The following is a 13,809-nucleotide window of genomic DNA, read 5'->3' as shown; positions in this document are numbered from 1 at the left end:
CCTGCTCCCAGCTGGCAAATGGACATCCCCTGAGGGCTGCCGGGCTGCCAGAGGGATGTCTGATTGCCATCTTAGGCCCAATCCCCCGGGGAGCGGGCCTAAGCCAGCAGGTGGTCACCCCCTGAGGGGTCCCAGACTGCAAGAGGGCACAGGCCAGGCTGAGGGCCCCTCTCCCCCGCAAGTGCACAAATTTTTGTGCACCGGGCCTCTAGTCCTATCTAATAAAAGAGAAACATGGTAATTAGCGTACGACTGCTACCCTTCCCATTGGCTAATCAGGGCGATATGCAAATTAACTGCCAGCCAAGATGGCGGACAGCAGCCAGGCAGCTTCAAGCTAACATGGGGCTTGCTTGCTTCAGTGACGGAGGACTCCAACATTCCCCGCCTGCCGCTGCCGGCCTCTGAGCTTGCAGTTTGAAACATTGTAACAAATATAGAAGCTAAACAAAACCCCAGAAACCTGCTTTCAGCATGCCGGGATCTCAGAGCTGGAGTTATACATTGTTTCAATTATAGAACCCAAAAAAACCAGATACCTGCTTTCAGCAGCTGAGGCCTCAGAGCTGGAGCCAGAGCTAAAGCTGGCCCAGAGTAAAAAGAAAAAAAGGAGCAGTTGGGTAATATGCCTCCCAGCACCGGGATCAGGGTGACAGGGGGCAGCGCCCAAACCCCCTAATGGCCCTGCGGCTCTGTGTGTGACAGGGGGTGGGGCCACAACCTCCCTATCTGCCCTGCTCTGTTCGTGACAGGGGAAGTCGCCCCAACCTCCTGATCAGCCCTGCTCTGTGCCTGATACGGGGGAGCTCCCCAACCCCCTGATCACCCTGCGGCTCTGTGTGTGACAGGGTGCGGCACCCCAACCCCCCTCCCTCCCCACGGGCCCTGCCCTGTGTGTGAGAGTGGTGGTGCCCCAACCCCCTGATCGGCCCTGCTCTGTGGGTGATAGAGGGCGGCGCCCCAACACCCCCACCCCATGGGCCCTGCTCTGTGTGTGATGGGGTAGAGCCATAACCTCCCCATTGGCCCTGCCCTGCGTGTGACAGTGGCGGTGCCCCAACCCCCTGATCCGCCCTGCTCTGTGTGTGACAGGGGGCGGTGCCCCAACTCCCCTATCGGCCCTACTCTGTGAGTGACACCGGGGAGCTCCTCAACCCCCTGATGGGCCCTGCTCTGTGCGTGACAGGGGGGAGCTTCCCAACCCCCCTGATGGGCCATGCTCTGTGTGTGACAGGGGGCAGCGCCCCAACCCCCTGATTGGCCCTGCTCTGTGCATGACAGAGGGTAGCGCCGCAACCTCCCCATCGACCCTGCCTTGAGTGTGACAGGGGACGGTGCCCCAACCCCCCAATCGGCCCTAACCTGAGCGTGACTGAGGGTGGCATCGCAACCTCCCAATCCGCCCTGCTCTGTGCATGATAGGGGCGGCACCCCAACTCCCCAGTCAGCCCTGCTCTGAGCCCAACCAGAGGCTGAACCTAGGGATTGGGCCTGCCTTCTGCCACCCGGGAGCAGGCCTAAGCCAGCAGGTCGTTATCTCCCGAGGGGTCCCAGACTGCGAGAGGGCACAGGCCGGGCTGAGGGGCCCTCTCCCCCCCACCACTTCCCTCCCAAGTGCACAAATTTTTGTGCACCGGGCCTCCAGTATATAATAAAAGCCTAAGTGACTGTTACAGCAGAATGACCAGAACGACTGATCGCTATGATGCGCACTGACCACAGGCCAGGCCGATGGACCCCCACCCATGCACAAATTTGTGCACCAGGCCTATAGTATATATATAAATAATTAAACCCTTCAAGGATGCAAGCCATCTATACAAACATGCCACCCATACATATTCTTTATTTCCTGTTTATCTGGCATACAAACCATTTCTCCATTATTTCAGGGATTTTTGTCAGTATGAATTCTCCCAAACTGCACCTCAATTCTATCCTGTTGTAGTTACAAAAACATAAAAACTGTACAATTCATTCTTTTCTAACATTTTCATATCATTCTTATGTCTAAAAGTATCTTGCTGGGTTAGTGAGGGACGACCAAATGAACAGCAGGCTGTGTGGGGTGACCAGGCCACCATGGGGGCCGTGAGGGGCAACCAGGCCAGCGGGGGGGGGGGCAGTTGGGGGTGACCAGGCTGGCGGGGGGGTGGGGGCAGTTACGTGCAAACAGGCCGGCGGGAGCGGGGGGCAGTTAGGGGCAACCAGGCCAGCAGGGGGGGTAGTTGGGGGCAACCAGGCCAGCAGTGGGGTAGTTGGGGGCAATTAGGCTGGCAGGGGGATCAATGTGGGCGACTAAGGTGGCGGGGGGCAGTTGGTGGCAACCAGGTCAGCAGAGTGGGCAGTTAGGGGCAATCAGGCTGGCACGCAGAAGCAGTGAGGGGCGATCAGGCTGGCGGGAGCGGGGGGCAGTCAGGAGTGACCAGGCAGGCAGGCAGGTGAGCAATTAGGAGCCAGTGGTCCAGGATTGTGAGAGGGATGTCCGACTGCCGATTTGGGCCTAAACCGGACATCCCCCAAGGGATTGGATTGGGTGCAGGGTGCAGGCTAGGCTGAGGGGAACCCCCGCCCCCCCCATGAACTAATTTCATGCACTGGGTCTCCCTCTAGTTTTCTTATAATAAGCTTTGAAAGTACTACTATACCTATAATTAGGTCTAGTACAAGTAATCAAGAAACATTTTCTTATAATAAACTTTGAAAGTACCATATTTCAGAAAGTACGTTTCAGAGAATAAGAAGTGTTGGTTTGTGAATAACATAAGAAGTGTGTCAAAGATGGACTAAATCACAGAAACCAGCTGACCTGACTAGAGTATTGTGTTTTCCCCCAGAAAATCTTAGTGAAAATACCAAGTCCCTTTGCATGTTTTCTAATGTTGAAACCAAAGATTACAAGACTTTTTATTAGCAGCCAATTTTAGAGCATGTCAGTTTAAATAGATTTGACTTTACATAAGACGCCCAACACTTATGCTGAATTTTTACCTTTTTCTTCCTTTCTTGTAACACAATTAAAAAGAAAAAAATACTCATACACACAGATAACAGTATGGTGATTACCAGAGGGAAATGGGGCTGGGAGGAGGTGTAAGAGGATAAAGGGGGGATAAATGGTGATGGAACGTGACTTGATTTGGGATGGGGAACACACAATACAACATACAGATGATGTATTCTAGAATTGTATACCTGAAATCTATATAATTTTATTAACCGATGCCACCCCAATAAATTCATAAACAAACAAAGCCTCTTGTTTTCTTCACAGTGATCAGAAAATGAAATACTATTTGGTGTGCCAGCTGTAACCATGGAGTTCCTAGCATGTCTCTACAAGACTCTTGGGAATTCTACAGAAATTTGGAAACAATGCATGCTCGCAAAGTCATTACAGGGAAGAAAACAGATGGTTCTTTGGCTTGAATTTGTGCAGGCAATATTATGTGTTCAGTACAAGTTCAATTAAATAAAAATTACAATAGGATTTTAACTAAGAAATAACTGTCCAGACATTTTCTATTTTAGAAAAAGTAATTCTGGCTTTTATTTCACTTTCCCTTAGTCCTCTCCCTGGTGAGTATATTTGGCATATTTCCATCTTAAGATACCACAACTTGAAAATAATTTATATTGTTCTGTCATGTTTTGAACTCTTATTGTCTTTGATGTGGGAAAGCAACATTACTTGGTGATAAGAAGTTTGTACACTGGGGTAGGCAAGTTGTGTTCAAGTCCTTGAAAAATTAATCAATTTGTGCCTCAGTTTTCTTATGGTTCTGCATAGGGGATAATAACACCATTTATTTCATAAATCCTTTGTGAGAAGATAGTATTTGGAAAATAGTTCTGGAACCTAGGAAACAATCAAATTTCCATGTCTCTATAAATTGCTATGGGTTTGGACATACAGGCAAAGAGCTATGCCATATATTTACTAGGTTTATTCTTCCTCAATATGGTTTTGAATAAATAGAATACGTGTATAAACCCATCTATCTAAATTGTTCCCTTGAATGATTCTTTACTCTGAGACCCAGTGTCTTGAATGTAACTAAAAACAAATGTCTCCAAGGAAAATGTGGGGTGATAATGAAGTGAATTTTTTATAAATGAGCTACTTAAGATTTCTGCACACTTTCTAGACGCACTGGGACTTGGGTATATGTTTTGCCTCCCATAGTGCCATTATTTAGAGAAATAAAAATCATACATAATAACTTGTTAATTGTGAATAAGGTGATGTTTCCATGTAATTATATGTTTTGTCCTATGTTCATACAGTATTATCGATGATAAGCTTTGTGAGTGTATGTTAGAAATTAGAGGTTAAGCGACTTGCTATATCAAAAAATTGACTATAAAACCAGAATAACAGTAAGAAAGAGTTACTTTTCCCTATTTTTAATACACAAACTATAACAGAGAATCATCCTGAAAAGCTAGATCCCATAGACCAGGAGACTAAAATTGCCATGTCCATAACTGGCTACTTAGAAGGATAAAGGAGATTATCCATGTTACTTTCTTTTTATTTTATTTTATTAGTGCTGCTTTCAAGGGAAGCTCTTTGCAGGTCTTTTTCCGCATTGATTTTAGAGACAAGCTTTTTTTAGCAGCACACACACAGACCCACACACACACATATGCACATGCACATACGCACACACACACAAACCAGGTCAAAAAAGCCTTTTCAATTATCTGCAGTAATTACAGTGGGACTTCTGTACTTCATGTTTCCATTTTCTGAAGAACAGGGAGGATTTGGAAGAGCTGGTGAGTGAAAAGCACATTAATTTTATATAGTGCCTCAAGACTGCTCAACCTGAAGCCTGTTTCCAGAGATTGATTTCCTCTTTTGTACTTACTCTTTTTGAAATGGAAACATGCAATCATGAATTCTAGTTCCAATATAGCAAAGTAAGTTCCATTGCAAGATTTTGCTGAAATGGTTAAGCCACAAATACCATTTTTTTTAAAAAAAGTTTTATTAAAGTATAGTTGACACACAATATTATATTAGTTTCAGGTGTACAGCATATTGATTTGACATTTATATACCTTATGATGTGATTATCCCAATAAGTCTAGTAACCATCTGTCACTGTGCAAAGTTATTACAGGTTTATTGACTATATTCCCTGTGCTGTACACTACATTCTGTGGCTTATTGATTTTATAACTGGAAGTTGTGCTTCTTATTCCCCTTAACTTTTCACCCATCCTTCCCTCTCACCTCTGGAACCATCAGTTTGTACCCTGTATCTATAAGTCTATTTCTGTTTTGTTCTGTTTGTTCCTTTGTTTTGTTTCATTTAGATTTCACATATAAATAAAATCATACAGTATTTATCGTTCTTTGTCTGACTTTTTTTTTGCTTAGCATAATACCCTCTAGGTCCCTCCATGTTATGTCAATATTTTATTTTTTATTGCTGAGTGAGATATATATATATATATATATATATATATATATATATATATATATATATAAATTTTCTTTATCCATTCATCTATCAATGGACATTTAGGTTGGCCCCAAACACCTTTTAACCATTATCATGCCTACCAGAATTCTAGGTAAAATTTCAAAAAATTATTTAATGGGCATACTCACAGCTCCCTCACACTGTTCCATGTACATGAGAAGCAGAATAATACAAAGAATTTATGTTGCACAGAAACAGGAAAAAAAAAGGAGTCTGTATTTTCCTTATGAGGTAGTCCATAATTGAACTCTAGTATACATTGAACTCTATACATTTTTAGTAATGTTTCTAAAACTCATTGCTATTCTGAAATTAGCTTTAAACTTCTGACCATAAAATACGCCGTAATAACTAATTCTTACTTGCATGCAAAATATCATGGAATATAGATAATAATCATTGCATCGTATACTTCTCCATAATTACAATGCTTCCCAGTTTTCAATATGACAGAAAAAGACATTTCTTGGAATAGCTTATATCTGAACCATTAAATTAAATTATGTTATTAAAAGTGTGTAAAACTAACTATTCAGAGACATGTCTCTGTCTTTTATGCTAGTCCACTCTTTACCTCTAGCATTTGGTCAGTTACCATTTTTAAGTCTTCTTACCAGTTTATGGCTCCAACAGGTTCTACTCTAGCTAAGCTTGATCTTAGCTCTGATTCTCTGTTTTTGCCTATTTGTCTAGATTTTGAGGTGGCCATTCTCACTCTGACCTCAGTTCTCTAATGGGCCCAAGAAAAGTCATTGTTTTATTTTAACTTTTTAAAAAATATATTCTTATTGATTTCAGAGAGGAAGGGAGAGGGAGAGAGAGGTATAAACATCAATGATGAGAGAGAATCATTGATTGGCTGCCTCCTGCATGCCCCCAACTGGGGATCAAGCCCACAACCCAGGCATGTGCCCTTGACAGGAATCAAACCCAGGACCCTTCAGTCCACAGGCTCTGAAGGGTCCTGGGTTTGATGCTCTATCCCAGAGGTTCTCAACCTGTGGGTCGCTACCCCTTTAGGGGTCAAACGACCCTTTCACAGGGGATGCCTAAGACCATCGGAAAACACATATATAATTACATATTGTTTTTGTGATTAATTACTATGCTTTAATTATATTCAATTTGTAACAATGAAATTGGGAGTCACCGCAACATGAGGAACTGTATTAAAGGGTCGCGGCATTAGGAAAGTTGAGAACCACTGCTCTACCCACTGAGCCCAACTAGCTAGGACTCTTTTAACTTTTTATTATAAGAACAGGATTTCCAAGATCTTTACATGAAGAGCTGAAACAAGAAATCCTACAACAATGCTTTCATATTTAAATATTCGTGTAATGCACCACATTAAGAGAACAATGAAGATAATTACCTAAAGATGCAGAAAGAGCACTGAACAAAAGTAAACAACCTTTTCTAATAAAGCATTGTTAAAAATACCCTCAGCAAACTACAAATTAAATGGAATTTCCTAAATCTGATTAAAAGTATATACAAAAACCTACAACTAAAGTGCAATATGGAATATTAAGCATATTTTTCATAAGGTCAAGTATAAGGTAAGAATGTCCACTCTAGCTACTGCCATTCAACAATCTATTGTGAGTTAAATATTTTTAAAATAATTATTTCTGGCTTTCGGCTTTCGGCTCGGAGGAGGCTCAGGTGCAACTTTCTTCGGTCGTCCCGAATCCGGGTTCATCCGACACCAGCTGCCTCCGCCATGCCGCCGAAGTTCGACCCCAACGAAATCAAAGTCGTCTACCTGCGGTGCACCGGCGGGGAAGTGGGCGCCACGTCTGCCCTGGCCCCCAAGATCGGCCCCCTGGGCCTGTCTCCAAAAAAGGTTGGTGATGACATCGCCAAAGCAACCGGTGATTGGAAGGGTCTGAGGATTACAGTGAAACTGACCATTCAGAACAGACAGGCCCAGATCGAAGTAGTGCCTTCTGCCTCTGCCCTGATCATCAAAGCCCTCAAAGAACCGCCAAGAGACAGAAAGAAGCAAAAAAACATTAAGCACAGTGGGAATATCACTTTTGATGAGATTGTCAGCATTGCCCGACAGATGCGTCACCGATCTTTAGCTAGAGAACTCTCTGGAACCATTAAAGAGATCTTGGGGACTGCCCAATCTGTGGGGTGCAATGTTGATGGTCGCCACCCTCATGACATCATAGACGATATCAACAGTGGTGCAGTGGAATGTCCGGCTAGTTAAGAACTACAAAGGAAAATGTTTCAATTAAAGATCATTTGACAAGCAAAAAAAAAAATAAAAAAAAAAATAATTATTTCTGAAGTGAATTTTTTATGTTAATATTTAAATATCAACCACACTTGAATAGAAATACTATTGCTTTTAGGTTTTTTACCATGCTTAATCCTTCTCAGGTGAAAATATTCTATATAATAAAAGCCTAATATGCTAAGTGTCCAGTCAATTGGTTGGCCCTTCAACCAATCAAAGCATAATATGCTAATGATCTGCTAAGGCTGCTCAACCACTCGCTATGACATGCACTGACAATAAGGGGGTAGACTCTCTGACCCGCATGTTAGCTTGCTGCCAGGGTCCGGCCGATCTAGACTGAGCTAGACTTGCCAGACACACCCTGGAGCCCTCCCACGTCCCTCTGCAGCTGGCCAACCTCCCGCATCCCTCTCCAGCCCCTATCATGCATTGGTGGGGGTCCCTTGGCCTGGCCTGTGCCCTCTCACAATCCAGGACTCCTTGGGGGATGTCAGAGAGCCATTTTCAGCCTGATCCTGCAGGCTAAGCCGAGGGACCCCACTGGTGCACAAATTCATGCACTGGGCCTCTAGTTTTTAATGTTCACTCTATCTCCTAAGAGAGATCTCTTGTCTCTAGGATATATGATTATATTTCCTCTTCTTCGCTTATATAAATTGACATTTGGCCAACTGATCTCTCCATATAAAATTTTTCTAAGCTTCTCTCTCTTTTTTTACTTTCACTTCAATATCCCATTATTGACAAGAACAAAATCTGAATAAAGGGAAATATCTTTAAAGTAAACTATCCAGTTGGGGAAACATGTGCCTCATAAAATCTATATTATAATGACTATATGAATCTTAGACTTATATTAAGAATACATAATTTTTTTATTAAATAATTCACATATTTTATGAACATTTTGTTTTCCTTGAGACATCTTTGTTTCAATTTACATTTACTCATGTCAATTGAAAACATTTCCTAACCCTGCCCCCCCCAAAAAAAATCCATGTTCTTTGATTTTTAATTAAAGACCACTGATCTACCGTTAGATAAAGATAATATACTAATGAAATGATTAAACATTCTTAAATTAAGTTTTTTCTATTTTTTTCAGAATTCAAAATAAAAATTTATTGTTTTATGAGTCAGTATGAAAGTTTCACCATTTAAAAATTACATAAAATAACCCCCTGGAAATGGGCAAGGAGACACCTGATTGGTGATGTTGCTCTTATATCAGATAGGGGCAAAGCAGATGTACAGTCCTTAGTTCATCTTAGCTTGATGCCTGTGTTGGTGGCCAGAACTGTTTCATGCCTGAGGCACATAAAAAATAAAATAAAATAAAAATTACATAAAATAAAACTGAAAACATATTAAATACTAGAGGCCCAGTGCATGAATTCATGCACAGGTGGGGTCCAGCCAGCCTACCCCGATCAGGGCCAATCAAGCCAGACCCACCAGGAGGAGGGGCTGCAGGTGATTGGTGGGCCAGCCCCGCCACCTGTTCAAACTCCCAGTTGAAACCCTGGTCAAATTCCTGGTCGAGGGGACAATTGGCATATTAGCCTTTTATTATATAGGATAGAGTTGACAAAAAGGGTGCATCTTATATTTACCAGTATACTAAGATTATAAAATTTAGATGCTTTAGAAAAAACCACAATGGAAGAAAGGAGATTAATATGATACAGAGATATATATAACATGAAACAGTTGTATATAAGCCTAGTAAAAGGGAATAACAACTATGAAGAAAACTAGAAGTTTAAATATATAATATTATTATCTAAATTGATAAGAAATGCTAATATAACTTCAGAAGATTAATTTGTAAAATTCATGAGGATACAACTTACATAAATAGAAAAATAAACATGTATATGGAAAAACATGTTTGTTAAAAGAGCTAAGCAAGGGTACATTTTGTTAATAAGAGATGTAGATTATAACTGATTTGAAGTAAACTTTTGGCATATTGACAAGGCATTTAAAAATGGTAGTGACTCAGATGGTCTCAAATTTTGCTAAAAAATGGTATAAGGTCATTCTGATAATTAAAAATGTTAGGACCATACTCATTAAGAGATATAATTTACATGCTGTTTAGTAACCCCATAGCCTCTAATTAATTCAAAAGAAGTATTATTAAATATGAAAAATGCATAAAAGCAGAAAGATTTTATAGCATTTTAACATAATTAAAAATCAGGACAAAATGACTATTTAATAATGTGAAAATTATTTATATTCAGTAAGATGGTATTTAAAATGATAATTGAAAAGTTACGATGGTTAAGAAAATATAATCCTAATATATAAAGAGCCAGGGTCCATCACGACCTAAACGACTGGACAGACAACCGAACAGCAGGCTACGAGGGCGGGAGTCAGTCCTGGGTCCCAGCCCAGCGAAGGCGAGAGTCAGTCAGTCCTGGGTTCGTCCTGGGCCCCGACAGTGGCGGCGGCGGGACTCAGTCCTGGGCCCATCACCAGTTAGACAGCATCTCAGGGTGGGACCATCACCTCAGCCAGAACTCAAGATGGTCACCTGCCAAAACCGGTTTGGCTCAGTGGATAGAGCATCGGCCTGCGGACTGAAAGGTCCCAGGTTCGATTCCGGTCAAGGGCATGTACCTGGGTTGCGGGCATATCCCCAGTAGGAGATGTGCAGGAGGCAGCTGATTGATGTTTCTCTCTCATCAATGTTTCTAACTCTCTATCTCTCTCCCTTCCTCTCTGTAAAAAATCAATAAAATATATTAAAAAAATAAATAAATAAAAGATGGTCACCTGGCCTGGCTTGGCCCCTCCTCAGAGGCAGCCCCTTTCCTCCATGTACACTGCAGAGGACACACAGGGATGCCTAAGACACTGGAGCCATAGTGCCCCATCCCTACCCTCCTCCCCTGGCCTCCTTCACCTGTGGCCCCCACAGAAGGGTATGTATGAGAGCCCTTCCCCTGCTACCTCTCACCACTGTCTCTGGCCATCCCTCAGCACACAGGCATATCCGATTTCAAACTTCCCTACTCACTTCCTCTCACCCCCTTCCAGGGCCTCTGCTCTGGATGGGGCCTTTGGAATCCAGGGCTCTGGGGTTTTACAACAGAGCTGGGGTGGGAAAGGATAAACAAAGATGTCTGATATGGCCACCCACCTCTGCCTCATCTTGACCAGTTAGTTCAGCCTCAGAATGTGGCACTCAGAGGGGATACTTACTCCCCAGCAATGGCTCTAGGGCAGGGGTGGACAAACTTTTGACTCGAGGGCCACAATGGGTTCTTAAACTGGACCGGAGGGCCGGAACAAAAGCATGGATGGAGTGTTTGTGTGAACTAATATAAATTCAAAGTAAACATCTACACTAATAAAAGAGAAACATGGTAATTGGCGTACGACCGCTACCCTTTTCATTGGCTAATCAGCGAGATATGCAAATTAACTGTCAGCCAAGATGGCGGCCGGCAGCCAAGCAGCTTGAAACTAACATGAGGCTTGGTTGCCTCAGTGACGGAGGACTCCAACGTTCCCCGCCTGCAGCTGCAGGCCTCTGAGCTGGCAGTTTAAGAAACATTGTAACAAATACTGCCCGACTTCAGCCAGCAGATTCGCAACATTGTAAGCAAAGGCCAGAAACCTACTTTCAGCCGCGGAGGCCTAAGAGCTGGAGCCAAGCCTCAGAGCTAAAGCTGGCCCAGAATAAAAAAAGAAAAAAAGGAGCAGTTGGGAGCTTCAGTCACCCCCAGCCTGAAAACAGCCCTCAGCCCCTCATCCAGACTGGCCAGGCACCCCAGTGGGGACCCCCACCCTGAAGGGTGTGTGACCAGCTGCAAACAGCCATCATCCCCTCACCCAGGCTGGCCAGGCACCCCAGTGGGGACCCCCACCCTGATCCAGGACACCCTTCAGGGCAAACCAGCCGGCCCCACCAGTGCACCAGGCCTCTATTCTAGATAGTAAAAGGGTAATATGCCTCCCAGCACCGGGATCAGCGGAGCCGCGAGGCCTCCCGGCACCGGCACCGGGATCAGTGTGACAGGGGGCAGCGCCCAAACCCCCTGATGGCCCTGCGGCTCTGTGTGTGACAGGGGGTGGGGCCACAACCTCCCTATCCGCCCTGCTCTGTTCGTGACAGGGGAAGGTGCCCCAACCCCCTGATCAGCCCTGCTCTGTGCCTGATAGGGGGGAGCTCCCCAACCCCCTCCCCCCCCCCACGGGCCCTGCTCTGTGTGTGACGGGGTAGAGCCATAACCTCCCCATTGGCCCTGCCCTGAGTGTGAGAGTGGTGGTGCCCCAACCCCCGATTGGCCCTGCTCTGTGCGTGACCGAGGGTGGCGCCGCAACCTCCCCATCGACCCTGCCTTGAGTGTGACAGGGGGACGGTGCCCCAACCCCCCAATCGGCCCTACCCTGAGCGTGACTTAGGGTGGCATCACAACCTCCCGATCGCCCTGCTCTGTGCATGACAGGGGGCCGCGCCCCAACTCCCCAATCGGCCCTGCTCTGAGCCTGACCAGGGGCTGCACCTAGGGATTGGGCCTGCCCTCTGCCACCCGGGAGCAGGCCTAAGCCAGCAGGTCGTTATCTCCTGAGGGGTCCCAGACTGCGAGAGGGCACAGGCCGGGCTGAGGGATCCCCCTTCCCCCCCGAGTGCACAAATTTTTGTGCACCTGGCCTCTAGTCATTACATAAAAAGGAACCGTCTTTTTTTTCTTTTAGTTTTATTCATTTCAAATGGGCGGGATCTGGCCCGTGGGCCGTAGTTTGCCCACGGCTGCTCTAGGGCCTCGGCCCAGTGCCACCCTCCTCTCCTCATTGGCCCTCCCCATAGCTGGTGCTTGCTGCAGCTCTGTGTGCCTTACTTAACCAACCCCTTCTTTCCCTGTTCCTACAAAGGAGGCTGCATCTTTGTATGTTATATTCATATAAACTTTGTAACATTTTGGAAAAAAGAAAGATGACCAAGGGAATGCTGCAGTCAACAGAGTCCAGCTCAGGAGAACAGAGAAAAGGGAGAATTCCATAAGTTGGCTGATGCCAAGATATTTCTGAGTGACTGCCCGGCATGTGACAGTTGTGTGACCACAGAGGAAGGAGTCCAAGTTTCTCAGCAGAACACCGTGTTCTGAACCTTTGCTTTGGTTTTCAGAATTCCCTGCTCCCCATCTGTCGGCTCCCTCCCTCTAAGGGACACTGTGGTCATCACATGGGTGCACCTGGAATATTGTATCTTGAGAGGATTGCCCCAATGTACGCATCCTTTTATCTGAAGATGGAAAAATCCCCTAGAATAAGAATGTATAACAGACTACTGTCCTTTAGGCTTAAAAAAACAAACAAACCCGGAAGTGTCCTGCGAAGAGCTGAGACTTGGTTCTGTCCACGCACCTCAGAGAGATTGGATGAGGAAATGGCCCGGTTTGGCCCTGACTTTACCCACTTATGTTACTTGTGAAGGTGTCTTTGTGAATAAACTGCCACCTTTTGGAATAGGGGCCATACGAAAGTCTGAATTCCCAACTTTTCTTGAAACAGATCTATGTTCTGCAGCTGTGGCCACTGTCCTGAGACCAGGTCCTGTCGACCAGGTCCCCTTGCTGGGAATCAGGGGGCACTGGAGTGGAGCCCCCCACTGGTGCCCTTTTACATTCAGGGATTGAGCTGAAGTCACTTTGGGGGAGGCCTGGCAAGGGTGACAGGTGTCACAGATGGAAGGATGGAGAATGGAGAGGCAGACACCCTGCTCAGTCCCTCCCTGGGTGGGGTCAGGCAGATGAAGGCAGGCCAGCCCGCCCCACAATTGGGTGAGATAGCAGCCTCTGTGTCCACCTCTCACTCCGTGGGCCCGGCCACTCCCCTCAGCTCTGGGAAGCCCTCTGCGTTCCACGACAACATGCTCTGCCCTCACATGCTGCTCGCCCTAAATGAGAAAGAAGAGAGCAGTTGGCCCACAGACAACTACACAGGAAGATAGGGCTCGTGGCTGGCGAGCGCAGTGGCAGTGCTGGGAGCCCCTCCTGCCTCCATGGCAGCACTAAGGAGCAGCAAGCAGGCAGGTGG

General features: G+C 45.3%; 1 protein-coding gene and 1 pseudogene across 1 annotated transcript; both read left to right on the top strand.

Annotated features, from left to right (window-relative positions):
* The first annotated feature begins 7,129 nt into the window (after positions 1 to 7,129).
* LOC118651649 (60S ribosomal protein L12) lies at positions 7,130 to 7,774 on the top strand. Its single transcript, XM_036301040.1, has one exon. It carries the CDS (start codon positions 7,222 to 7,224, stop codon positions 7,717 to 7,719), a length of 498 nt encoding a protein of 165 aa, XP_036156933.1. The 5' UTR covers positions 7,130 to 7,221; the 3' UTR covers positions 7,720 to 7,774.
* Positions 7,775 to 8,928: 1,154 nt separating this feature from the next.
* LOC118652365 lies at positions 8,929 to 9,073 on the top strand (annotated as a pseudogene).
* Positions 9,074 to 13,809: the final 4,736 nt, after the last annotated feature.

This window comes from Myotis myotis, unplaced genomic scaffold (assembly GCF_014108235.1).
Source record: "Myotis myotis isolate mMyoMyo1 unplaced genomic scaffold, mMyoMyo1.p scaffold_m19_p_3, whole genome shotgun sequence".
NCBI classification, from domain to species: domain Eukaryota; kingdom Metazoa; phylum Chordata; class Mammalia; order Chiroptera; family Vespertilionidae; genus Myotis; species Myotis myotis.
The sequence above is the reverse complement of the archived record's forward strand: the minus strand, read 5'-3'. Positions and strand labels throughout refer to the sequence as shown.